Below are 24062 nucleotides of genomic sequence, written 5' to 3'. Positions count from 1 at the left end.
CGCGACGTGGCACGGACGTGGCCGGCGGCGGGCGGGGAAGGCGTGAGCCACGACCCCTCCCTCGGGCGCTCCTCCTGCGGGTACGCCCCCGCCGCAGGGCACCTGCCCAGCGCGGGCACCCGCGCCCTGCCACGGCAGCCGGCGCCTTTGCTCCGGGGAGCCTCGGCTTTCGGCCCCGGCTCTCGCTGTCCGCTCCCAAGCGAGGAACGCGCTGCGCTCCGAAGTCCAGCTTTTGTCCCCTTGGGAAGGACTGCTGCACGCTTCACAGCTCTTTGTCCTTTTGGACCTCTCACAGCTCAGAGGCTGTCCCTGTTTCTGTGAGGAGCTCTAAGCTGCTGCCCGAGTTACAAGCGAGGGACAGCCCCGCAGAGACCCCGGGTTAAGCCAGCGCCCGATACTCCTCTGACTGCAGGCGGCCGGAGCCCTCCGCCAAGAGCGGAACGTTGCTCCCGCTCAGCAGGGCCCGAGCCGGAGCGGTGTGAGGGGTGAACCCCGCCGGGCGGGCCTCGCGCCGCCCTCACGGACGCCCGGGCCCTGGCTGGCCCAAGGGCTGGCGGCACAAACAGGTCTTCCGCGGGAGCGGGAGCGGAACAGGGTTAATTAAGCAGCGGGGCAGCGGTCAGGCGCCCTTAGCCCCCACCCCGCGGGACAGACAGCAGCACCACGGCCGACTGCTCGCCCCGCCCAGCCGGAGGGCTGCGGCGATTGGCGGAGAGCTACCGGCCTCGCTCCGCGTGGGCTGAACGCAGGCCACGCGCGCTGCGCATGCCCGGTCGCCTTCCTTTCCCCCCCTCCCCCCCCGCCATTCCCCCTCCTCTTCCCCCGCGCGTTCCCTCCACGCAGGCGCGCACGCACAGCACGCACAGGCACGCGCGCACGCGAGCCCCCGGCCGCCCCTCCTGCGCCCGGCCCTGACATCGCCGCCGCCTCCGTGCCGCCCCCGCTGCGGGACACGCCGAGGCTCCGGTTCGCCGCGCCTGACACCCAGCAGGCCCAGGGCGGGAAACGTGCCCCGGCCCCGCGCACCCGAGACTCCTTCCTTAGGTGAGGGCCGATGGCGGGTAGGCCCCGCAGCGGCGGGCGTTTAACGGCGGCTGCAGCGCCCCCGGGGCCCGCCTTTGCCCTTCGCCGTCCGCCCCGCCTCGGCCGGGCCCGGCTGCTGGCTGCCGGCCCGCCTCCTGTGGCCCGCTGTGGCGCGGGGGCGGCGGGGCCGGGGCGCGGAGGGGAGGGCAGGGTGGGGGGAGGCTTTTGTTCGCCGTCACCTTGGCGGCGTGTCGCCTGCCGCCGATGGCGCTTCCGCCGGGCCCCGGGAGATGCCGGGGGAAGGCGTCCCCCCTGCGCCCGCCGCTTCCGGGAGGGACGGGCGCCCCGAGCCCCGCGTCCCCGGGCGTGCGCTGCGGCGCCGGGCCCCGCGCCCGCCGGCCTCAGGCGAGCTTCCCGGGGCCTCCGCGGGCGGCTGGGGCTCGGCGTGTGCGGGCGGCTGCGGGCGCGCTCCCGCCCGGCCGCGGGGGCTCTCCTTTGCTCCTGCCCAGCCGTGCTGCGCGGGGTCGCTGACTCCGGGCTCTGCCCTGCGGACCTCGCCTTTCTCTGCCTTCCCCCATCGCAGCCTGAGCCGCTCTGCTCTCGCTCCCAACATGGCTGAGCTTGCACCTTCTGCTCTGCAGATCCGCATGCCTCGAGCAGATCATCTCCCAGCTGCTCTCACTTCCCTTCGGAGCTGGGCCTGTGTGCTCCCAGGCGTTTGCTCCTCTTAACTGGAGGGCTGAAGTAGAGGTCACTGCAGTGCCGCTGTGGGTGCACAGGAGCATCTCCATGGCAAAGCTTCTACATCTCCTGGTCGGTTGGGTGACCCTGGATGTTGAGCTTGGTGCCAGGCACCACTGCGTGAAGGAACTGAGGCAGCAGAGAAGGAGAGGATATGGGAGTGTTGTTTGATTTGAATCAGAACGGCTTGGTCAGCCATGCAGGCTCTGCTGGGGTGGCCTTCCACGCTGGTTTGGCAGTGCCTGAGCCTCTGTCCTGGGCTGTGCAGTTCAGTGTGTGTGGCCTGCTGTGCTGCAGAGGGAAGGGTGAGCTTACTTTGTTCCTGTGTGGGTGGACTGCTTAGACACGACCTGTATGGCTGTGTTCTGTGGTCTGTAACGGGCTGGAGGAGTGTGAGGGGAAGGAAATCTCTTGGGAAGAATTTGTTTGTTGTATAAAGCACTCCACTGCCTCAGCTGTCTGAGGGGGTTGGTCATGTCTCTCGTGGACACTTCTAATGAGAGAGTAGTAGCAGAATGAAGAGCAGTGACCAGCTCACAAGAAACGGTCTCTCTGTGCTGTAGGCTGTGCTGCCCAGCTCCATGTTGTATGGCAGAGGTAAGATGGAGCAGGCACTGCTGTGAACACCTCAGCTGCCAGAGGTGGTGTAGCCCTGTGCCCAGGTGAGTGGGTACAGGGTTTGTTCTGAGCCCTGGCAGACCGCTATTAGTTTAGTTGCTGGAGATCATTTCTCATTAAGGAGGCACTCTGAGCTCCCTGTGACTGTAAGTATGCCTGCAGGGCCGTGCCTGCCCCAGGAAAGCCTCGCAGAGCAGGGAGGGACGTCTCAGCACCCAGCTGGATTGTTTTGTGTTCCCCTGGAGCAGCCAGCAGGCGGTGCAGGGCAGCGGTACAGGTGCCCCAGCCGATGGCAGCTGCTGCTGAGCTCCCCAGCTCTACTGCAGGTGTGACTGTGCTGCAGCAGTGGGGTGGCAGTAACAGGCCCACCCTTCCAGGCATCCTTTGCTAGCCCACAGCAGCAAGCACAGCTCAGAAGTGCTGATCTGGCTTTGGGAGAAGCCTGTCCAAGGCTGTGGAAGCTGCTGTCTGCTTTCCCTCTGGCTTGGGGCACGCTGTGCTTCCTGGCTTTGCTTTGTGTGCACTGGGGAGCATCTGGTTTGATTTGAAGAGTGTTTTGCCCCCTTTCATTCCCAGTTTCAGTGGGGTATTCAGATCTGAGCAGCACCCTGGCTGTGAGCCGCAGAAGTGTGGATCCAGGCTGGTGTGGATGGGTGTGAAACTGTAACTGGATGTCTGTCTGCCCTTAACCATGGGCAAGTTCTCTGGCAGGAGGGTTCAGAGGATGAGATTTGCTTGTCAGGAAACCAGAATATTTTCCTTCCTCTCAAAGCTTGGAAGTCTGTCTGGAGGTTATCCTCAGGTGAAGCTGAGGTTTTCTTGAGCTCCTGTCAGGATTTGGTTCAGCTTTTCTGGAAGTAGAATTGGGGAAGCATCCAGGCAGCATCCCTGTTGTTGGTGTTGGCTTGAAGCAGGATGGAGGTGGCTTTGAGCTACCTCTTTTGGCACAACCTGGGGCTGTGCCAAAGTTCACTCTGTGAATACCCACAGGAGCATGCAGCTCAGCCTTCACCTCGGGTACCTTCCCCTTCATGCCTTGCCCCAGCTGGCTGCTCACACTCCTTGGCCTGCAGGATAAGGGGAATGAAAAGGAGGAAGCTCTAGAGACACTGTAAGGAGCAAAGGTGAGAGCTGCTTATCAAGCCAGCTGCACCAGCCCCTGGATGTTTTGACTACTCCACATGTAGTGGCCTTCAGGACTCGAGAAACCAACTGCTGCTGCCCTCTGTGCAGGGTGGTGGCTGAATGCTTCTCTTGGTTGGTTTGGTGGTGGCAGAGGCAGTTCAGTAAGGGGAGTTTTATCTGTAGGGATGGTCTCAGGTTGGAGGAGTCTGCAGGCTGTTAACTGAGTGCTGCAGTGGTTGGTGCCCAAGTCCTTCATTACCACTGTCCCAGCAGGAGCTGTTGTCTCCTCCCTGTAGCCCTCAGCAGCGCCATCCCTTGCAGAGGTGAACTTTGTGCTTCCTTTGTCACAGCTGCCATTTGTTTCCTGGGCCACCAGCAGAGGTGTTGTGCAGAGCTGAGGAAAGGCTGCAGTCGTGCTGTGTGGAATCTGGCAGAGCTGGGCTGTTGTCACCAGCTTACAGGGATGTTCCTGTCTGTTTCAGCCTGCAGTGGTACTTGGTGCAGCTCCTGGGACCAAAACATCCTTTGTGCTGCATTGCTTGTCTGTGGGTGCCAGTGCCAAGCCATCCCTTTCTGTACTAACTCTCCCTTGACTTTTGTTTCCTGGGAGAAGTGGCCATGGAAGTAGGTCTGGCTAGGAACCCAGTTGTTAGAGGTGGTGGTGACAAGCTCATCCAGGCCTGCCTGCAGGCTCTTCAGTTGCAGTGGAGTTGTTGTGTACTTGAGTCATGCTAGCTACACAAGAGGGTGCCCTGGGCTGTGTCTGCAAGGCCCTTCAGTTTGGGAGTCTGAGCCCTCTGCTGGGTGCCACTGGGTCCCTCACCTCTGAGCCTTGTCTGCAACAGAAAGGGATTCTGTGTTTGCTTTAGGCCTTCCCAATGGCTGTTGCAGCTGATCTAAGGATGAGGCTCATGCAACTCAACTGAAAGGAGCACTCAGATCCTCCTTCCCTTGACTCTGGAGCGTGCACCAATGGGAACTGGAAAGTCAGCCTTTGTAGACCTTGTACTTGTGAGGCTTCCATTTGTGCCTGGTGATACATGGAGGGGCCATTCTTTGTCAGCTTGGACTGTTGAAGCTGTTGGTGCCCTCACCTCCAAAGCCTTCAGGCCTGCCAAGACTCTGCTCCGTGCCTTTAACGAGGTGCTGTACTAACTGAGAGAGGTGAGGATGATCACCCAGTTCTGTGGCACCCATGCTGGTAGCAGGGAGCACTGGCACCTTCACTGTCCTGCCTTTTAATGCATTGGAGACCTGAACACTTCACTGAGCCTTTGCTACCCCTGTTGAGCTTTCTGAAGGGACAAGGCAAGAACTCTGCAGAGGTGGAGAGCTGCACTGAGCCATGCTGTGAGGCGCTGTGGGTGTGGTGGCAATCCACGGTGCTGCCACTGGCAGCATGGCCAGGGGTGGCCAGAGCTCCTCTCAGGGAGCACCTTCCCTTGCAGGTGCTCAGGATGGGCTGTGTGTGATGGCTGTGGCCTTGAGCAGCCTTTCCTGACCTAGCACAGCTTCCAGTGAGGAACAGATCTGCCAGATCTGATGTGCTGTGGTGACTTGTCACAGAGATTGCTGCTTTGTGCCCAGAGGCATTCTCAGTGCTCCTTGTGGTGTGCCAGCAATTTGTTAACAGCTGTGCTGTGCTTGCTGCTGCAATCCTGGGTGCTGGCTGAGGTCTGCTGCTTAGCAGGGTCTTTAAAAAGAAATGATTCCCCTGTATTCTGTGCCTCTGCTGAAGGTCCCACCACCAATCCTGTGTTCATCACCTGCTTGTGGGGCAGGGGAGCACAAAGAGAGAGCAGCCTCACCTGTGCCACCTGAGGGCCTTGTTCTTCTCAGGTTGGTTTTGAAGGGAAGTTCCCATCTGTGTGCCTTGCTGTAGGGTGAGTGCTGGGCTGAGATTGTGTCTTTGGAGAGTCCCACCTGGAAGATGCAGAAGGCTCAAGCCTTTGGTGTCCCTCAGTGTTCCTGAGGTTTGGGTTCCCCCAGTGCTTCCCACAGGCCATACCTAGCATCACATCTCAGAGGCTTGGGAGCTTAGAATAAACATTTTTGGTAATCCTAGAAGGAGTTTTGTGGTTCCTTATCTCCCAGTAGCACACTTGTGCCTGCTGCCTCACCTGCCAGTGCTGGAGGCTGTTGCCTCACCTGTGACTCCTGGCTTGCTCTGTCTGGGAGCAGCTCTTGCTGTGTCCCTTGCCTAGGACTGCAGGGTTGAGATTGTTCTGGCAGTCCACAAAGTACAAACTGCTTGTGCTAAGTACCTGAAGGTTTGTTTTCATCAGAGATCCTTTTGGAGGCAGGCTCTGACAGGTTTGTGACACCTTTTCTGTGTAGGTTTTGCCCTCCTTCAGCTGGGGTTTGTATCTCAGTTTCACCTCCTGCTTTATGCCCTGTCCAGCTGAGCTGCCAACAGTCCCCTGGCTCAAGGGGTTTTGATAAGAAAACAGAAATCCTATTCTAGAGTAACCTTCCAAGCTGGAAACTTGGGGGTTTGACTTGGTCTTCCTTGCCTGCTGCCTTGCTTAGACATTTGCATCTTGAGAAAGGAAAGGAGATGAAGCTTCTTTAGGAAGCTGGAGGGGATCTCCTGGGCACCGATGCTGGTGCTTATGAACTCAGCCTCCTTGACCTGAACTGGGGAAAGCAGCATGCTGGGTGCTGGCAGCCATCACAAAGACTTCCAGAGTGCTGGAGATCATTTATGGCAGGGATCATCTGCCAGACAGCATGGAGGGCTGGGAGCATAGCAAGTCAAAGTGAGTACCATCCACCTCTGAGGCATAAAGGTTTCCCTTCCAAGGCTACAGGGAATGTGGATCCAGCATATTGGTGCTGCCACCTCACTGTTAGGAGGCAGAGTCTTCCTGGTTGGTTTGCAGTGCTGCTGAACTTGAATTTTTAATGGTTCATCACTTTAATGCCACAGGGGTAAATCAAGTAGAGCTTTTGAACAAGTTTGGGGTTGTTTGGGGGGCAGGTTTGGTTTGAAAAGCACTTGTTCTGCAAGGGGCTTTGTTTCCCCTGCTCCTTCCTTGTCAGAGTAACACAGGACTCGAGGCTGAAGCCTTTGTATTTCCTCACAGGAGGCTGGGGAGGGTGTCCTGGCCTGTGGAGCTCTGTGAATTCTGTCCCTGTTCACATCATTGTTTCAATTCTGCTATCATGGTGCTCATCCTGGCTCCAAGCTAACCTGGCTCTTTCTGATTGCAGCTTTTGACACTGAGTACCAAAGAAATGGTGATGGAGAAGCCAAGTCCCCTGCTCGTGGGGCGGGAGTTCGTGAGACAGTACTACACCCTGCTAAATAAAGCTCCTGACTTCTTGCACAGGTAGGGCCTGCACACACAGCCTGACTCCTGCCTTTGGGCAGGCAGAGCATGTGTGAGTGTGGGAGGAGATGGACCTGGCTAACTCTTGGGAAATGATTTCATCTTGCTGAAAACTGCAGCTCTCCATCAGCTGCAAAGGTCAGGCAGCTGAGAATGTTTTAGGAGGCTTACCAAGGGTGTGACTGCAGCAGTTCTTCAGGGCAGCAGCCACATTGTGGGCAAATGGAGCAGTGGAGATCCTGATGTCAGAGCAGCAGGGGTGGTTTGGAATGGTAGAAAGGCCCAAGGTGATAAGAGAGTTTTCTTGTGGAGTGTTCTGCCCTGAAAGCCAGAAACTGTTTGCATAAAGAGAGAGACAGGAGAATTTGATAAGGGATAAACTTGGACTCTTCTAGGCCCAACATTTGGAAGTGGAATGAAAGTGCAAAGTCACCTCTGAAATGTCAGGAAAACACTGGAAGCAAGTGTTTGTATGGTACATAGCAGCTTTGGCAGGCCAGGCCAGCAGCTGGGTCAGGAAGGGGTCTGAGGGCTTGGTTTTGGTGGGGTGCTGCAGAGATGTGTGCTGTTCACAAGACCAAAACCTCAGCTGCCTCTGCTTGGGTAACAAGCATCTGAATATTCTTTTTGTGCCAGAGGTACAGGGTGGAGATTGCTGTAGGCAGTGACTCAGTGCACCCAGCAGTGCAGCCAGAGCCAGGCCATGCCTGGCTGTCAGGAGCAGAGAGAACACTGCTCTGGGGCCGCGTCCAGCACTGGGTGTACCCCTGGAGAGGCAGCAGTCGCTGCAGCTTTGCCTTGAGGCAGGTGGCTTGTTCCTCCTATGCTGGAGAGGAATCTTCAACCCAAGATGGGCCACTTGGCTTAAGGGAGGCAAGGGAAGGGTGGAGGCTGGTCCAGGAGCTTGCTGCAGCTCTTGCGCAGCCTGCGGTGTGTGTCGCTGCGCTCGGGGAGCCGCAGTGGTCAGTACGTCCTGACTGGCTGTTTGTGCTGAAATTCCTGAGGCACTGGGCTCTACAGCCATGGGCTGAAGTACCTGCTGGGTTCGTTGTACTGTTTTTTGTCACTGCTGTGACCTTCCCCTCTCTTCCCTTGCAGGTTCTATGGCAGGAATTCTTCCTACGTGCACGGGGGGCTGGATGCCAGCGGGAAGCCGCAGGAGGCGGTGTACGGCCAGGCTGTGCGTATCCAACCCAGGCCTTGGGGCCCTCACTACTGCTCAGAACTTCCTCCCAGACACCAGGCTGTTTCTTCACCAGTGGCTTTGATTTCTCTCCCTGGTGACTCATGTATTGTGGTGCTGCCTCCTGTTCAGAAGCAGATAGCAGTTTGTTGGCTTGGATTTTTCTGTTTGATCATTGCTGCTCTTGCTGTGGGGTGTGTTTGGTTCATCAGCTTTGTGTCCTGACTGCAGAAAGCAGATTTAGGATGGGAAGGAAAATCAAGGGACCCCTTAGACTTGTGCTGTTGCTGTGTCTCTTTTCAGTTACAAGTGGTTCCCTGGGAAGGGGACTGTGATCTTTGTGGGTTACATGGAGTTCTGTATCTTAGCAAGTCCTGTGAGTGGAGTTTCCTTTAAGTGGAAGGTCACAGGTGGAGAAGTGAAGTGAACCCAAGAAGCAGAAGTTGTCACTTTGGTTGTAGCTCTGTATCAGGGTAATGCCATGGGGCATCTGTTCATGTGGTAGCCACATCTTTGAACACTGTGGTTTTTAGCCCAGGGCTCCTCTCACTGCCAAAAGCAGATTGTGGAGCACAGAACTCTTGGCAGTGCAGATCCTGCCCCTCCTGAGCCATCTGGGTTCTTGGTGGATGTGTAGGGGGTTGGGGGTTCTTTGTTTGGGAGGTGATGTTTTGGGTTGGTGGGGTTTTTTGAAGTGCAAGATAAATTCTGTCCTTCTCACAGGCCCTTTAGAAATGAAGCCTTAAAACAGGTCCTGTGCTCTAGTACAGCTCAATGGCAAGCTGAGTGCTGCTGAACTGCTCTGAGAAGTGCTTGAATCCTGGTGGGGAAAGTCAGAAGCAAAGCTAAGAGGAGCCCGGGCGGTCTGTGCCCAGTGAAAGACCCTTCCTGGTGTTTACCTTCTGAGCTTCAGCCTTGTGCTGCTTTGTGCTGGTTTGCACTCGGGCCTCTAGGAGGTGCTCAGCTGGTGCTCAGCTGGCTGTAGCTGCAGTGTGGCTCTGCTCTTCCTCCCTAGGAGATACACAAGAAGGTGATGTCCCTGCAGTTCAGCGAGTGCCACACCAAGATCCGCCACGTGGACGCCCACGCCACGCTGAGCGACGGGGTGGTGGTGCAGGTGATGGGAGAGCTCTCCAACAACGGGCAGCCCATGAGGAAGTTCATGCAGACCTTTGTGCTTGCTCCAGAGGTAAGTACCTGTCAGAGGGTGTTGCACTTGGGGGAGTGACGGTGGAGACCTGCCCTGTAGCTACAATTTGTCCTAGTGGGGCAAACCCGTGGGATCTGGCCTTTAGAGAGAGCTTGGCCCATGTCAGAGTGTGTGAGTGCAGGGAAGGGAGGATGCTGGACCTGTCCTCAGCTGCTTTGTGGTCTTGGACTTGAAGTGTTGGCAGCAGTAATGAAAAGCAAATTGGAGCTTGCATTTGGGAGCTGCTCTTGGCAGAAATAAATAAAACCAGTCCTGTCCAGCTCTGCAGACCAGGCCTCTGGAGTAGCTCAGGTCTGCTGGCAAGCGTGAGGATGGGCTGAAGCTGAGCAAATGACTGCTCAAATGTAGCTCCTAGCCAGAGCAGAGCTGTGTTAAGAGCAAAAGGTGGCTTGTGTCCTTCTGCTGCTCTCCCCCACTTCACCACAACCTCTGTGTGGGTGATGTTTGGAGTCCTGTTGAATGTCTTTGTTATTTCCCTGTGTAATGCTGTGAGTATTCAGGCACTGCTTCTGTGTTGTGAAGTCATAGTAACAGGGAGAATGCAGATTCCTTGATGAAACTGAGGGTCTTGAGTTAGGACCTGTGGTTGCCTTGGCTTAGCAAAATTGGTTTGTTTGCTTTGTGTCCTGCTTGAAAGTTCCTTTTTTGCCCTGGGCAGAAGTTAGTGTTCAGCTGTGTGCTCAGAGAAGAGGCACCACTTAGCAGGTGGCTGTAGTGAGGTAGCCCCATTCCAAGACACTGGTGTGTACCCCAGGGCTTGTCTCTGATTCTCCCTGTTAGTGGCTGCTAATACACTGTGCCTGCACAAAGTGCATCAGAGTGCTCTTTTACAGGGCTCTGTTCCAAACAAGTTCTATGTCCATAATGATATCTTCAGATACGAAGATGAAGTGTTTGGGGACTCGGAAGGAGAGCTTGATGAAGGTGAGAAGAAGCACAGATGTGGCTTGTCTTCTTCCTCTGGCATGTACACAGAGCTTCCAGCAGTGTCTGGAAGTGCCTGAACTGCATTGCATTCCTCTGGGGCAGTGTGGGGGGCTGAGGTGGGCTATGGGTTCTGTTGCTGGGCCTAAACCCTCTGAGAAGTGAAGGTCATGTGGCAGTACCTTACTCCTTGAGGGGCTGAGCTGGCTTAGGGTGGGTGAGGCTGGGCAGAGAATGGGAATATGGAACAATGGAGCTTGTGCTGCCACTGGCTCCTCCAGGGAGATTTGATTCCTTCAGTCTGGGGGAATGTTAGGTAAGGTGAGTTGAAGAACCAAAGGGCTTGGCCTTTCAAATGTGCCCCCTGCTTCACTTCCCTGTGGTCACCACAGGGCCTTCCCTCCCAGCCACTCTTGCCTCAGTTTGTTGCTGTAGCTTTCTCTGGGTTATTGCTGGCTTAACATGCTTTATTTTAAGTGAGGCTTGTGTACACTTGCAGAGGTGTTTAAGGAGGTTTTTTCTTTTTGTGTCAGAGTCTGAGGAAGAGGTGGAAGAGGAGCAGGAGGAAAGGCAACCATCCCCTGAGCCTGTGCAAGAGAACGCCAGCAGCACTTACTACGAGAACCACCCTGTGACGTAAGATGTCCTTCTGGACTCAGAATTTGTTACTAGAACCAGCAGAATTCCTTGGGCTGTGGATTCTGGATGTGGTTTAACAGGTAGCTTAGGAAGCTAGACTGGACTGGCTAGGATGTGTGCTCTGGCAACTTGGTATTTGGAACAGGGTTTCTTCTATGGGTGGAGGGAGGTCGCTGTACAGATGTATGGCAAGAAGAGGCAGTGGTCCCTCACTGTGCTTCTGCTCTTTTAAGAGCAACAGCCCTTGAGTTTAGCAGCTGTTCCCTGAAGGGTTTGTCTGGCTGTGTGGTGTTCAGACTCTGCAGAGAATTGTAAGACAGGTTTCTGCTTCAGCAGGAGTAAGAGATGGCTTTGTGTGCAACTACAGGGGTACAGCCCAGCCCCTCACAGTGGGTACCCTATGGTAGCAACTGGAAGGGGAATGATTTTTGCAATGGCAGCTGTTACCATAGCAGAGCTTGTAGAAAGCCATCCAATCCAAAGCAATTGATCAACTGCATGAACTGCATTTGGTGATTGTAGCAATGGGATAGAGGAGGCACTGGAGGAGTCATCTCATGAGCCTGAGCCGGAGCTGGAATCAGAAACAAAACCCGAGGAGCTGAAAGCTGAAGCGGAAGAGAAGACCCTCGAGGAGCTGGAAGAGAAGTCTCCATCTCCACCTCCTGTAGAACCTGTTTCACTACCACAAGAACCACCAAAGGTTAGTTAACAGTCACAGCTGTGCTTCTAGGTGCAGATGGTAAACCTGCAGGTTTGGTTTTGGATGCAGCCTTTCGGAGTGGCCAGACTGGTCCCTCCTGGCAGTGCATGAGCAGCTGGACTCGAGCCTGCGGTGGGAAACAGGAGAGGGTTTGCTAGAAGAGGGAAGAAAGTTACTGTGAAGTGTTGCTCAAGTCACCTATGGTAAACTTTAGCTCTGCTTTTGAAGTGTGTGTGTGTTATGCATGTGTAAACCTTGGTAAATGTGCAGTCAGCACAGGTTAAGGAAACACTTCCAGCTCTCACCACTGACAACCTCACACCCAGGGAGCCAGTGCTCTCCTGTGACAAACCCCACAGTGCACTACAGGCTCAAAGGCAACAAGAGCATGCTGCCTGTCTCCCTTAGAGGCAGGGTTCCTGATCTTTCAAACCACTGGGCACACTGTGCTTCACCTGGTATGGTACACCTGAGTCTCTGAGGGTGATGGTAGCAGTGGCAAAAGCTGGAGAGGTCATTTCTGGCTCCTGCCTGTCTCCTGTGGGGTTTTTTTGTTCATCCTATTGCTCTTTTCCATTTTTATTTCTAACTTCTGGCACCCACTTCCTTTCCTTGTACAGAAGACACTGAACACCACGTGGTTTCCAGTCCTAGGTTTGGTGCCACAGAAGCAGTGCTGTGAGCTGGGCTCACTCAGGGAGCCATAGAGGGCACCATACACAACTGCTCCATGCCACTGGAGTCCGCAGCACTGCAAAGCCTTCTGTGTCCTCCCTGTAATGTTTGCACAGCCAAGTACCTAAGAGCCAGATGTGAAGCAAAAAGTGTGTTTTCAGCAGAGAAGTTTCCCTGTAGGACTGTCAGTGGTGTGCCATGATTAGTAGCCTAGGTTTGTTGCATTTCCTGCAGGCTTTCTCTTGGGCTTCAGTGACCAGTAAAAACCTGCCTCCTAGTGGTACTGTTTCTTCCTCTGGAATTCCACCCCATGTTAAAGCACCAGTCTCACAGGTAACCCATCTGTGAACACCTTGGATTGTCTCATTACTTCTGCAAACTGCTTCAGTTTGGGCTTGGTTTTATTTATTTATTTATTTATTACTTACCAGACCCAATTTGTTTGAGCTCAACTGCACAAATTCATTGTGTCTTACATGTTCATGCACTCACCTTGTTGCAGGGCACAAACATGTAACAGGAGTGACTTTGGGTGATGCTGGCCTCAAAATCTGCTTGTGCAGAAACAAGAAGTGCCTGCTGATGTGGGGTTTGTTGGGGTTTTTGTTTTGACCTGTCTTAATGGGATATGATTTGGTTTGCAAGGGAGAAACCAAACCCACCAAACAAGAGCTGCCCACAAAAGGGTGGCTCTCCAAAGTGTGTTGGAAAGGGGCATTTCACTGGCAGAAGGGCCCCAGCAGCATAAAGGGACAGCAGCCTTTCCCAAGGAGGTGCCAGAGGACTTGGAAGGCCTGATGTCCATACAGATATGCTGGATTTCATTATCCACTTGTAGTTAACCTGTCACAGAACCCTGTACCAACTTATGACTGTGAGAGGAATGGGAGGAGATGCATTTCCTTGGCAGGACAATGCTGTCTGCCCATTCCTAGGTTGACTGGGTGAGAAGGGGAAAGAGGAAGGGAAGTTTGCCTGGGTGATGGTTCACATCCTGCTCATGCCATGCCGGTGTGAGGCAGCCTGAGACTCACCTCAGCTGCCTCCATCTCTATCAAAGCCCTCCAATAGAAAATGTCTGCCTTAAGCTCTCCTCCTGCTGCTGTGCACCCTAGCTTTGTGTGCCATGGGAGCTCATCTCCACAGATCTGCCGTTTGCAGGAGAGCAGCCAGGTCACTGCAGCTGGTGGCTTGGCACTGGTTTCTTCTCCAGTTCTTAATGGCACAGAGCAACCTGTCTAGGGCTGCCCTTCAGCCAAATGCATGCTAAAAAAGAGAGCAGGAAGCAAAGCAGCAAAAGCCCACCTCCTTGTTTGGTGATGCTTCTGCCATGGCAGTCAGGTGATGGCTCTGTGGTGAGCTGGGAAGCTTTGGGCAGCTTCGGCAGGGCTCTGAGCATTGCGCTGGTGTTGGAGCTGTGAAAACTCTGCTGCTTCTCCTCAAGAAGGGGCTCTCCCCATGCAAAACCAAGGTGGGCTTTGAGGTGTTTGCAGCAGGGAGGGTGGGGTTCTGTACCATGGCTGCAACAGTCCTGTGCAGTGCTCTGGACAAGAGAGCAGAGCAGAGGTTTGTAGGCCCCCTGCTGCAGCTTGGCGTGCTCTCTGCCCTTGGGGCTCCTACTGCCCCATGGTGAAGCACTTCTGTGTGGCAGTTTCTGAACAGCACTGAAGTGGCAAGGATTCATCTCTCAGCTCTTCTGGAGGCAGAGCTAGTCAGTTCTTAGCTCTTTGCTTGCTTTTTTGGGTGAGCTACACAGAAAGCTGGCAGAGAAGGCACCCGAGGAGCTCCTGCAGGGGGTGCAGATCAGCAGCAGCTTATAGGGGTGCTCACCTAGTTTATAGGAGCATTCTCACCACTGCAAATCTGCTCAGACTGTGGGTACACTCCCCTGGACTCTGCAGGGCCTTTGTGGAAGGGAGTGGTGGATGCCCTTAGCAAGTTGTGTGGTGCATGTTCACCCTGAGGACAGCCTGGCAGCTGCCTGTGGTGTGCATCTAACCTAGCTACTGAAATCCTGCTGAGAGGACTTGGGCTTTTCTTCTGCTTCACATACAGCCTGGATTCTGATCTGTTTGCTTGGCTCTTTGTGTGCATTGTGGCAGGCATCTCACTCCAGAGAAACTTCTAAACCTTGTAAGGTTTCACAAACAGAACTGTCCCAGATTGTTCTACCTTTCTGTGTCAGAGGGGTTTCAAGTCCAAGGTCAGTGAGTAAAGGCTGCCCTGTGGCTGGGTTTGCTGGTTGCCAGCCCTTTCCCCCTCCCCATGTGAGCCCTGTTAGGCTGAGGTTTGTGCCATACTTGGCTCCTAGTCCTTGTCTGTTGAATTCCTTGTTCTGTCTCTTGATCCACCTTGACTGCTGCTGGGCTGGAAATGGCAGTCCTCAGTTGGTGTCTTGTGATGCTGTGAGTGCTGGCAGTGACCTGGGAGAGCAGAGTGGTGCAAGTGCAGTGCCAGGGAGCACCGAGACAGTCTTGTCCTGGGAAAAGGGGTGGTGCTGATCAGAAAGCAGCTGATGAGAGCAGCCCTGTGTTGTTTGGGTGGACAAAGTATTTGTGTGATAGATGAGAAGATCTGTGAAACAAAGCCAGGGGGTAGAAGTTAATTGTTGCTTGGGATTGAATGGAAGGCCCCCAGGGACTGAGCAAAGTCTGCTGTGCTTGAAGAAAGGCCTGAGTGTTTAATCCTGAAGCATGTAAGGAATGGAGGTCTGCATGTGCTGAGTTTGGCTTTTGAGGTATAATTTACAGTGCAGTAGTTGTTAGTGTAAGATGGCAGGGGAGCTCCAGCCACCCATGAGGAGGTGCAGTGAAAGGAGACTCCACAGCAAGGCTGAGGGGTGTAGCTTATTCATGGAACAAGGAGTGTTGGAAGGCCAAGCTGATGCCTAGCTGGGCAGAGTACCAGTGAGAGGGGAGCTGAAGCACTCCCTTGGTGGGTCATAGCTGCATGTTGCATGTCAAAGACAGGCTTCTGAGCTGGAGCCACCAGCTGTCCTCAGGGGAAGTAAGGGAGGTGTTGAACACAAACCAGTCCTGCAGGGCAGGCTGAGCCTGAGCTGTTGCCCTTGTGTTCAGTCTCTCTTCAAGAGCAGTGGTGTTCCTCATGCTCCTGAGGATAACTTTGCTTTTCTGAGATAAGGACCCAGCACAGCAGCAGCTGCTGCACAGAACATGGAGCTCAGGAATGCTGGCAGCAAGCAGCAGGCTGCCCAGACGTCTCTGAGTTGTTCTGTCTGCTTCTCAGGTGGGCTTTGGAAGGTGGGGGGTTTGCTTGCAAAGAACAGAATAGGTGTTCTAGTTCCTGAGAATGTGAAGGGTGTGCTTTGAGCAGCATGGTCTTGACATCAGGAAGGTTGAAAATACATCCAGCAGGTAGTCTGTAGAAGTTGTCACCTCAGGTGGCTTTGCTGTGTCAGAAGTACTGAGGGCTGAGGGCTTGGGTTTTGTTCTCCTCTTCCTTTGTGGTAGTTTCCCTATAGCTGTTCTGAACTCAAGGAGAAGAATCCCTCAGGTACTCAGACAGAAAATGTCATTTGCCCATTTCTTCATGTTCTGATCCCAGGCCACCTCCTACTCCATGGAGTCTGAGCCTGGCATGGAAAAGCTTTGGTTCATCTGTGCAGGGTAATACAGTCAGGGTGAGGAGATCTTGAGCAACAGAGCGTGGTGATCTCAGTGCCCAGGCAGACATGGGCAGTTCACTGAGCCACATGTTGGGGAGACACTGTGACTGAGAGCACCTTTCAGCAGCTTAGAGGTCCTCTGCTGTGCCCCTTTCCCCTTTTGGCAGGGTTACCTGAGCACTGCAGTCCTGGATTGGTACAGAGGAATGGAGAGAGGTGAAAAAGTGCACTCCCAAACACATTGACATGGAGGTGGAGCTCTGGAGCCTCTGTTCTGTGCATGCTGCTTATCTGGGTCTTGGTGGGGGGATGTCTGAGGGTTTGGGTTTGCTTTTTCCTGGGCCAGTGTTTAACAATGCCTCTTCTCCTCCTCTTCTAGCCAAGAGTTGAAACTAAACCTGAAGCTCAGTCTCAGCCCCCGCGTGTGCGTGAGCAGCGTCCCAGGGAGCGGCCGGGCTTCCCACCCCGCGGCCCTCGGCCAGGTGAGGTGCAGCAGCTGCTGCTTGGGCTGGGCAGTGGGGGGGACTGCCTGCTCCTGCCTCCAGCTGGAGATGTGGGATAGGCTGGGCTGCACTTCCAAGCTTCCATCCTGGTGACATGGTTTTTAACAGCCAAGCCATAGGTGGTTTTCATGTGGCTTGATGCAGGCTTGATGCTGGCCTGGAAAGCTAATGGATTTTCCCATTTCCTCTTAGTTTTGCTGCTCCTGTGAAGTGAGAGCTCTTTAGTGCCTGTTGTTGCCCTTTGTTTTGGACAAAAAGCTTGGCACGTTTGCCTCAGCTAACAATCTTGTTTTGTGCAGTTGTCTACAACACCCCTGGCTGGCTGCCTTGCCCTTCTCTTGCTTTCTGAGCAGGCAGCTCTCTGCATTTTCTTGCACAGAGCATCCAGAGCTGCAGGTGGTCTAGCTGAGAGCATGCACCCTACCTGGCAGGTGTCACAAGTGGTGTTCAGAGTTGAAACCCTTCAGAGCCCAGCCTGGTGGCATGGCAGAGCTCTGGCAGTGCTGGGCAAAAGCTGCCAGTCAAAGGCCTGGCATTACAGGGTGCTGATCAGTTCAGCACCTTCCTGAGCATGAAAAGGAGTGGTGAGTGGGAGGGGTGGAGTTGGTGTCTGTCCTTCAGTGGCAGTGCAGAAGTGGCAGGAGGTGGCAGAGCACATGTGGGTGAGTCTCAGAGACCAAGTGTCTCCAGTAAGTGCATATCAAACTGGGATGGACTGGGGTTCAAAGTGCTTTTGGCTCTGGTCAGTGCAGTGGTGCTGTGCTGAGACACTGATGAGGAGGTGACCCAAACCCAGGTCTTTATACAAGTGCCTTTACTGGGTGGTGAGCTCCTTGTCAGTGTAGTGGCCCAGGTACAACAAGGACATCCTAAACAAGCTTGCCCAGGGTGCCAGATGGTGTAGTGAGCCTGGATTTACTTATCCTGAGCAAGGAAACCAGGTGAGAGGAAAACAGTTCCTGTGTTGTGTCATGGTGGAGTTGCCAGGGCCGCGTGAAGGGGAAGGTGGCCTCCTCCCTGCTGTGTCACCCATGGTACACACAGGTGCAGGGGCTGAAGGGACAGAGCTGTTGGAGTGCAGTTCCTAGGTGTGTCCATCCCAATCCACACACATCTTCTGACCTCAGTGGCTCTGCTGCCCACAGGGAGAGGGGACATGGAGCAGAACGAGTCGGACAATCGCCGGATCATTCGCTACCCAGACAGCCACCAGCTCTTTGTGGGCAACCTGCCTCACGACATCGACGAGAGCGAGCTGAAGGAGTTCTTCATGAGTAAGTGCCCCTGCCGGCTGCACAGCCCGAGAAGGAAATGGTCTTGAAAGGTCCTGCACCGTTGTGGTGGGTTGAGATTACCCCCAAAATAAAACTGCCAGCCTAGCTCAGCTGGAAGGCAAATGAAGCTGTATTCACCAGCACACTACAGCCGAGAAAGGTGAAGTGCAGTGAATAAGTACAAAACACAATGGTTACATGTGTTTATGATGTGTGAACAGCACAAGAACCCCCCTGGACAAAATCAAGGAGCTACCAACAGCTTCTCCCTCCATGCTCCCTTCCCCCACTCTACACCAGGGAAAAGAGCAGAGAGTAGCTTGTTAGTGCTTAGCCACAGCAAGAAGGCAGCCAAGGTCAGCAACAGCTAAGCAAAAGCCACCAGCCAGGATCTGCTAGAGCAAAGAAGCTGAAAGAAAGAATGAGTTTACACAACTGACTTTGTTAGTTATCACAAGATGTCAGGGGTTGGAAGGGACCCAAAGAGATCATCAAGTCCAAGCCCCCTGCCAGAGCAGGGCCATACAATCTAGCTCAGGTCACAGAGGAACATGTCCAGATGGGCCCTGAAAGTCTCCAGAGAAGGAGACTACAACCTCTCTGGGCAGCCTGCTCCAGGGCTCTGTGACCCTTGCAGTAAAGAAGTCCCCCCTTGTGCTGAGGTGGAACCTCCTGTGCTGCAGCTTACATCCATTGCTCCTTGTCCTATCCCAGGGTGCAAGTGAGCAGAGCCTGTCCCCTCCCTCCTGACACCCAGTCCTCAGATACTCATCTATTAAATCCCCTCTAGTCTTTTCTTCTCCAGACTAAACAGCCCCAGGTCCCCCAGCCTCTCCTCAGGAGGCAATGGGATTATTTAGACATTATTTCCCTTTTTACATCCAGTGGTTAATTAGTGACATTCTGCCACTTTTCTACTCAATCTGTGGAAAACTTTTCCTAGGCACAGCCTAAAACTGGCACAGCCTAAAACTGCCACAGCCATTCCCTTGGGGCCACAGAGGGGAGCTTTGACCTGACAGGGTGCTGTCTGGGCCAAGTGGCACTGTGGGTGTGGTGACCTGGCTTTTGTTTCCCCAGGCTTTGGAAACGTGGTGGAGCTTCGCATAAACACCAAAGGAGTGGGAGGAAAGCTGCCCAACTTCGGCTTTGTGGTGTTCGACGACTCTGAGCCCGTCCAGCGCATTTTAGTGGCCAAAGTGAGTACTGGCACTGAGCAGCCCTCGGGCCCAGGTTCTGGGGGCTGGCCCAGTGTGTGTGGTGGCTGTTTCTAGCATTCAGGCAGCAGCTGGACAAAAAGCCTGGTTCTGGCATACTTGTTCTGTCAGGAAGGGTCTGGAGGTTACAGAAGCTGTGCCAGCATCTCTCACGCAGAGTTCAGGTTTAGCACCACACGCAGCTCAGCGCTGACTGCAGAGATCCTCTCCAGCTTAAAAGCCCAGTAGGCACCCTCGCTGAGTTGTGGGGGCTGGGCAAAGGAGCACAGTTATTTGCAGCTGTGACTTGAGCAGATGTGGAGGAGAAAGCAACAGGTTTCATTTCCAGTGTGTGGGAGCTACAAGGAGACTTGGGGAGGGACTTCTGTCAAGGACAGGATGAGAGGGAGCGGATTGCAGCTGGAGGCAGGGGGATTTAGGCTGGAGGCAGGGGGATTTAGGCTGCAGATGAGGAGGAAATTCTTGAGAGTGAGGGTGGGGAGACACTGGCACAGGCTGCCCAGGGAGGCTGTGGATGTCCCCTCCCCGGAGGTGCGCTGCAGGGCGCTGCCGGCCGTGCCTGCGGGGCGCACGCTGGGGGCAGGCCGGGGGCAGGCCGGGGCGCGGCGCGGGCGCGGGCCCCGCGGGGCGGTGCCTAACGTGTGCTTGCCCCCTCTCCCGTAAGCCCATTATGTTCCGGGGCGAGGTGCGCCTCAACGTGGAGGAGAAGAAGACCAGAGCCGCCCGCGAGAGGGAGACGCGCGGCGGCGAGGAGCGCCGGGAGCTGCGGCGCAGCGAGCGCGGCCCCGGGGGGCCCCGCGGCATAGTGGGTGGCGGCGGCGGCATGCTGCGGGAGCGCGACGGCAGAGGACCCCCGGCGCGGGGCGGCATGGCGCAGAAGCTGGGCTCAGGCCGCGGCAGCGGGCAGATGGAGGGGCGCTTCTCCGGGCAGCGCCGCTGAGGGGCCTGCCCCGCCCGCCGGCGCGGCGTCCATCGTGTTTGCATTCTCGTTCATTTCTTTTGGCTTTGGAATGTGACACAGCCCTCCCGATCATTTCTTTGATGTGAGAAGCATCCTTTGGTTTCCAGTTTCAATCGAGGTGGACGTCGGTTCCCCCCCAGTTCACACCAGGAGTCACACTGTTAATTTATCGATGTAGACTTGGAGAAACGAGGACTGAGAACAAACAAAACAAAGAACACAAAACAACAGACCGGTGAACTATCTGCAACAACGGTGACCTAAGGGACATGCCCAGTAGAATTCGGGGTCCTTGCAGTCCAAACCCCTCTGCTGCACACTTGGTGCCAGCCTTCCTGTTTCTGCCTCTTCCCCTTGGAAACACAAACAGTGCAATCTGTGCAATTGGAGAAGCTTGCCTGGTTTGTTTTATTTCTGTTGGTTGGTTGGTGGTTGGTTGTTGTATTGGGTCCCTCTTAGAACACTCAGCTCAGACAGACTCGTGTTTACGCACTCATCCGATGCACTGATGGCTACCCTGGACTCGTGGCTGTGACATCTGCAGGAGGCCTCGGAGGAAACAGCCCCTCTCATCCTCTCCCTCAGACAGAATAGCTTGGGAAACGCTGTGGGCATCCGATCTGCTGGCTGTGACCGACGCCTGTACACACCCAAACCTTAACCAGACTACACACCTCTGTTCCAGAAGGAATCCCTTTAGCTGTAAACAGAAGCAGAACCCAGAGCTGCGGGGTCGTGGCCCTGAGTAGGCAAGCGGTTTGCTAGCTCACGCCCGGTGTTTTCCTACCTGCCCCTCTGCCGTACAGGGATGGCTGCCCGACACTCCTCCCGCCCCGGCCCCCTCCGTAAGCGTTGTACAGTGAAACTTGTCCTGACTGTATTTGAGTTCTCTGGTAATGTAATAAGCATGATGGTGCCTTCTCTGAACACATCATTCCAGTCTCGCTGGTGACTTTGTACAGTAGCCCTGTATCGATTACTGTGCTTGCCAAGCCGCTCGGCTGCAAAGCCTTGAAAGGAAATCATGGAGGGGAAAAAAAAATTCATTGTATTAAAAAAAAAATAGAAAAAAAAAACCAAACTCAACCCAAAAAGTGCAGTATCTGTGAATCAGTCAGACCTTGCTCTAGTGCTCATCCTCGGGTAACAGCTTCGCCTGGTCCGTGGCAGAGGGGGGGAAGGGAGCAAGAAGGCATCGAGTGGTCTGCAGGTGGTCTCTTAAAGCCAAGCAGAGCTGCAGCCTGACCGTCAGAAGCCAGTGGCGATGGGTGAGCGCTTCTGGCCAGCCCCTGGCCAGCAGGACTGAGCATCCTTCGCCAGGCCGAGCTCTTCAGAGGAGGATACTGCGGTTCTCAGAGGACAAAGCAGCAGCTCTTAAGTATTTGCATTTTCCAATTGCACTTTTTACAAACTCTTAACTCGTTTTGCACATAACTCTCAGCTGAAGCTGGCGTGTCCGTGGCTCCGGGCTGAAGGCTAGGAAGGAGACCTCCTCCTCTTCGGCGTGACCGGTGGGTGCCCCGCGGAGAGGCCTGTGTCTGGAGGATGTCCCGGAGCGCGGCTGCAGGGGGCAGCTGCAGCAGCCAGCACAGCTGGGCTGCGCTCGCCCAAGTGGAGGGGGGTGTTGGCAGGTGCCTCTCTGAAAGTGCGACCACTTAACGCTGCTCCAGGCACAGAGGGCCCCACCTCGGAGAGCGGAAGCAGGTAGGGCACCACAGCAGTGTCTTGTCTCTGGATTATGCAATCCCTGCTGGTTTGAGTGAGGTGGAAGATTTTGCACATCCTTTCCTGCACATGAGGCACAGCGAAGCAGCGTCCGTCCATCTGTCTGTCTGTGCTCCCAGGCTGGAGGTCTCTGCTCTGGTAAGTCTTGCACTATTGTCAGACCCTTCTCTGGGGCACGTCTCTCCCGCTCTCCGTTGTCACGTTTCAGTTTTGTTGAAGGCATTGTCAGCTGTTCCCTGGGATCCCGTAGTGCTCGACCTGCTCTCCACACAACCCCACTGCTTGGGTTTGAAGCTTCTGGACAAATTGCTGTTGGCAGTTTGCCCCTGGAGTGATTCCTGTAGCCTTGTCCTTCCCTCTCCTAGTGCCGTGGTGCTTCGCTGCCACCTCCTTTGTTCATTTGGCAAATGGCCCTGGGAATAACCTCCACAACAAACCCTGGAGTTACCAGAAAGAGCTCCTGAGCCATTCTGCTTTCTGGCTTGCTTCTTGTTTGAGTGACATGACCAACCACTGGACCATCATCCAGAGATGTTTACACGGGGATAGCTCACCTGCCGTGCTGTGGACTCTTGGTAGCACCTGTACCTCTTAGAGCAAAGGAAGGGGTTCACTGACCATTGCCGCTGGCTGCTGCTCTGTGGGTGGTGGGAGTGTTTTGTCATCATGGTTCTGTTCCAACCAGCTTGGCTGACTCATCTCGGCTTTAGTAGGTCTCCAAGACAGTGGATACCATCCTTATTGCTGTAATGTGTCCAGCATTCTCTGCTAGTAGATTCTAGTTTAATTGTTGCAGGTGGAAAGTATTTTTACTTTTAAGTTTCCATTCTGAATGTGTTTTGACTAAACATACCAATAAACTACTGATGTCTGCAGCACCTCTCCACGTCCCTGCTTCTCTTGGACACAGCTGGAGCATGCTTCCATCTTTTGCTGTGCAGAAAGCGCTGTCTGAAGACCACTGGTGGTGGCTGTCAGGTGGTGGCAGGAGGCACCACAGCACAACTGGTTATGTTGTGGCACACAACTGGTTATGTTGTGGCACACAACTGGTTATGTTGTGGCACACAACTGGTGATGTTTGGCTGGAGTTGATGGGCTCTGGTTTGCCGCAACCATGTAGGCTGCAACACAAGGGTTGGAAACTCAGTGCCACCCAGAAACTGTTACTGGTGCCCTCATGGCTCCCGAGGGGCCCTGGCTTGTGTTGCTCCCAGGCCAGGGTTGAAAGCAAAGAAATTGGATGCTGTTTATGTCCCACTGTTTATGGCTGGCAAGCTGTTGCCCTTGGTCTGGTGACTGCTCTGCCCTTGCTCTGCCTGTGGTACCAGGAGGACATGAGCTCCTCTAGGCTGTGTCCCAGGTGGGATTGTCCCTCACCCTGCCAGGCTTTGGGGACACGGCTTGAGCAGGGCCGGGAGGAAGAGGAGCCAAGCTGTCTTAAATCTGGAGTCGCTCGTTCCCAGCTTTAGTGTCACTTTAGTGTCTGGATAGCGGCTCCAACCGGCGCTACGCCACGGTGCGTCCGCCAGGGGGCGACGTGGCGGGGAGTGGGCGCGCGCGCCCTCCTGGCTCCGACAGGAGGCGGCAGGCGGCGCTGTGGGCGAGGCCGCGCGGGGGGCGCGTGCGCGGAGCGGGGGGCGGCGGGCGGGAAAGGCGCGCGGCGGAGAGGCCGCGCGCTGCCGGCTTGGCGCCTTCTGACTCGGGAGGCGGCGGGAGTAGCGCCAGGGAGCTGAGACGCTGCCTGCGGGGCGCTGCGGCCGCTCCTGGGCAGAGCTCCCGCCGGCCTTGCTGAGCCCCTGCAGAGGGGACCCGCACCGCTCCCTGCTTGCTGGGACTCCAGGCGCGTTTGGCCGTGGAAGGGGCGGTGCTGCCGCCAGCGCTGCAGCGGCTCCCCGCGGGTGGGCTGGCAGCTGCCCCGCGGCGCGGCCCGCGGGAGGGCTTCTGCGGGCGGAGGAAGGAGGAAGCGTGCGGCGCTCCTGCGGGGAACGCTGCTGCTCCCTGCTCCATCGCTAGCGAGAGGCCTTCACGACAAGGACTGTCCCTGCTAGCACAGCTCGGGGTTTTACAGTGGTCCCCAAAGCGCTTCTTACCTCCTGCCCTAAAGCGCTGAGTGGCAACTGCCCTGCTGCCCCGGAGTGGGTACCCCTTCCCCATCGCCTCTGCTCGCTTCCAGGCTGCAGGCAGGAGTAAAGACCTGCAGGCAGGCGCTGGGCTGCAGGCTGAGCTGCTCTGACCGGGGAGGCGAGGCCCCAGCTCTGCGTGCCTGCTCCTCTCCACAGGGGAGAGCTGCCCCTGAGCTTTTCTAAGCAGCTGCTCTCCAGGGGCTGTGGGTTCCCCAGCACTGGCAGAAGCTTCAGCCTCCTGCAGGCTCAGAAGATGCCAGCAGTGCAGCACCTGGGAGGAAACCTTTGCAGTGGGTCCTGTCCCAGCGGGGCAGTCGCTTGTCAAGGCCAGCAGCTGCTGGCAGAGCGTCGGTGTGGCAGCACGGGGAAGGCTGCCGAGGAAAGCAAGCTCCAGTGTGGTTCCTGCGGTGTTTCCCTGGCCCCTCAGCCTGAGATCACCACTGATGGCTCTGCGACCT

The 24062-nt window shown here is 55.5% G+C and overlaps 1 protein-coding gene across 2 annotated transcripts; it reads left to right on the top strand.

Moving 5' to 3' along the window:
- The first annotated feature begins 861 nt into the window (after nucleotides 1-861).
- On the top strand, nucleotides 862-22353 carry G3BP2 (G3BP stress granule assembly factor 2). 2 transcript variants are annotated; one of them, XM_068165771.1, is made up of 12 exons: nucleotides 862-1044; nucleotides 6721-6839; nucleotides 7938-8019; nucleotides 9038-9211; nucleotides 10066-10156; nucleotides 10690-10792; nucleotides 11318-11498; nucleotides 12408-12506; nucleotides 16178-16280; nucleotides 17447-17575; nucleotides 18656-18774; nucleotides 19457-22353. In XM_068165771.1, the coding sequence occupies exons 2-12, from the start codon at nucleotides 6745-6747 to the stop codon at nucleotides 19730-19732; spliced, it is 1452 nt and encodes a 483-aa protein (XP_068021872.1). In that variant the 5' UTR covers nucleotides 862-1044; nucleotides 6721-6744; the 3' UTR covers nucleotides 19733-22353. The 2 variants fall into 2 exon arrangements, with proteins under 2 accessions (XP_068021872.1, XP_068021873.1); XM_068165772.1 differs by lacking the exon at nucleotides 12408-12506.
- The last annotated feature ends 1709 nt before the right edge of the window (nucleotides 22354-24062 follow it).

This window comes from Melanerpes formicivorus, unplaced genomic scaffold (assembly GCF_026170545.1).
Source record: "Melanerpes formicivorus ecotype bairdi unplaced genomic scaffold, bMelFor1.0.p_v2 SCAF_92, whole genome shotgun sequence".
Classification (NCBI taxonomy): Eukaryota; Metazoa; Chordata; class Aves; order Piciformes; family Picidae; genus Melanerpes; species Melanerpes formicivorus.
This window is presented reverse-complemented; position numbering and strand designations above follow the sequence as displayed.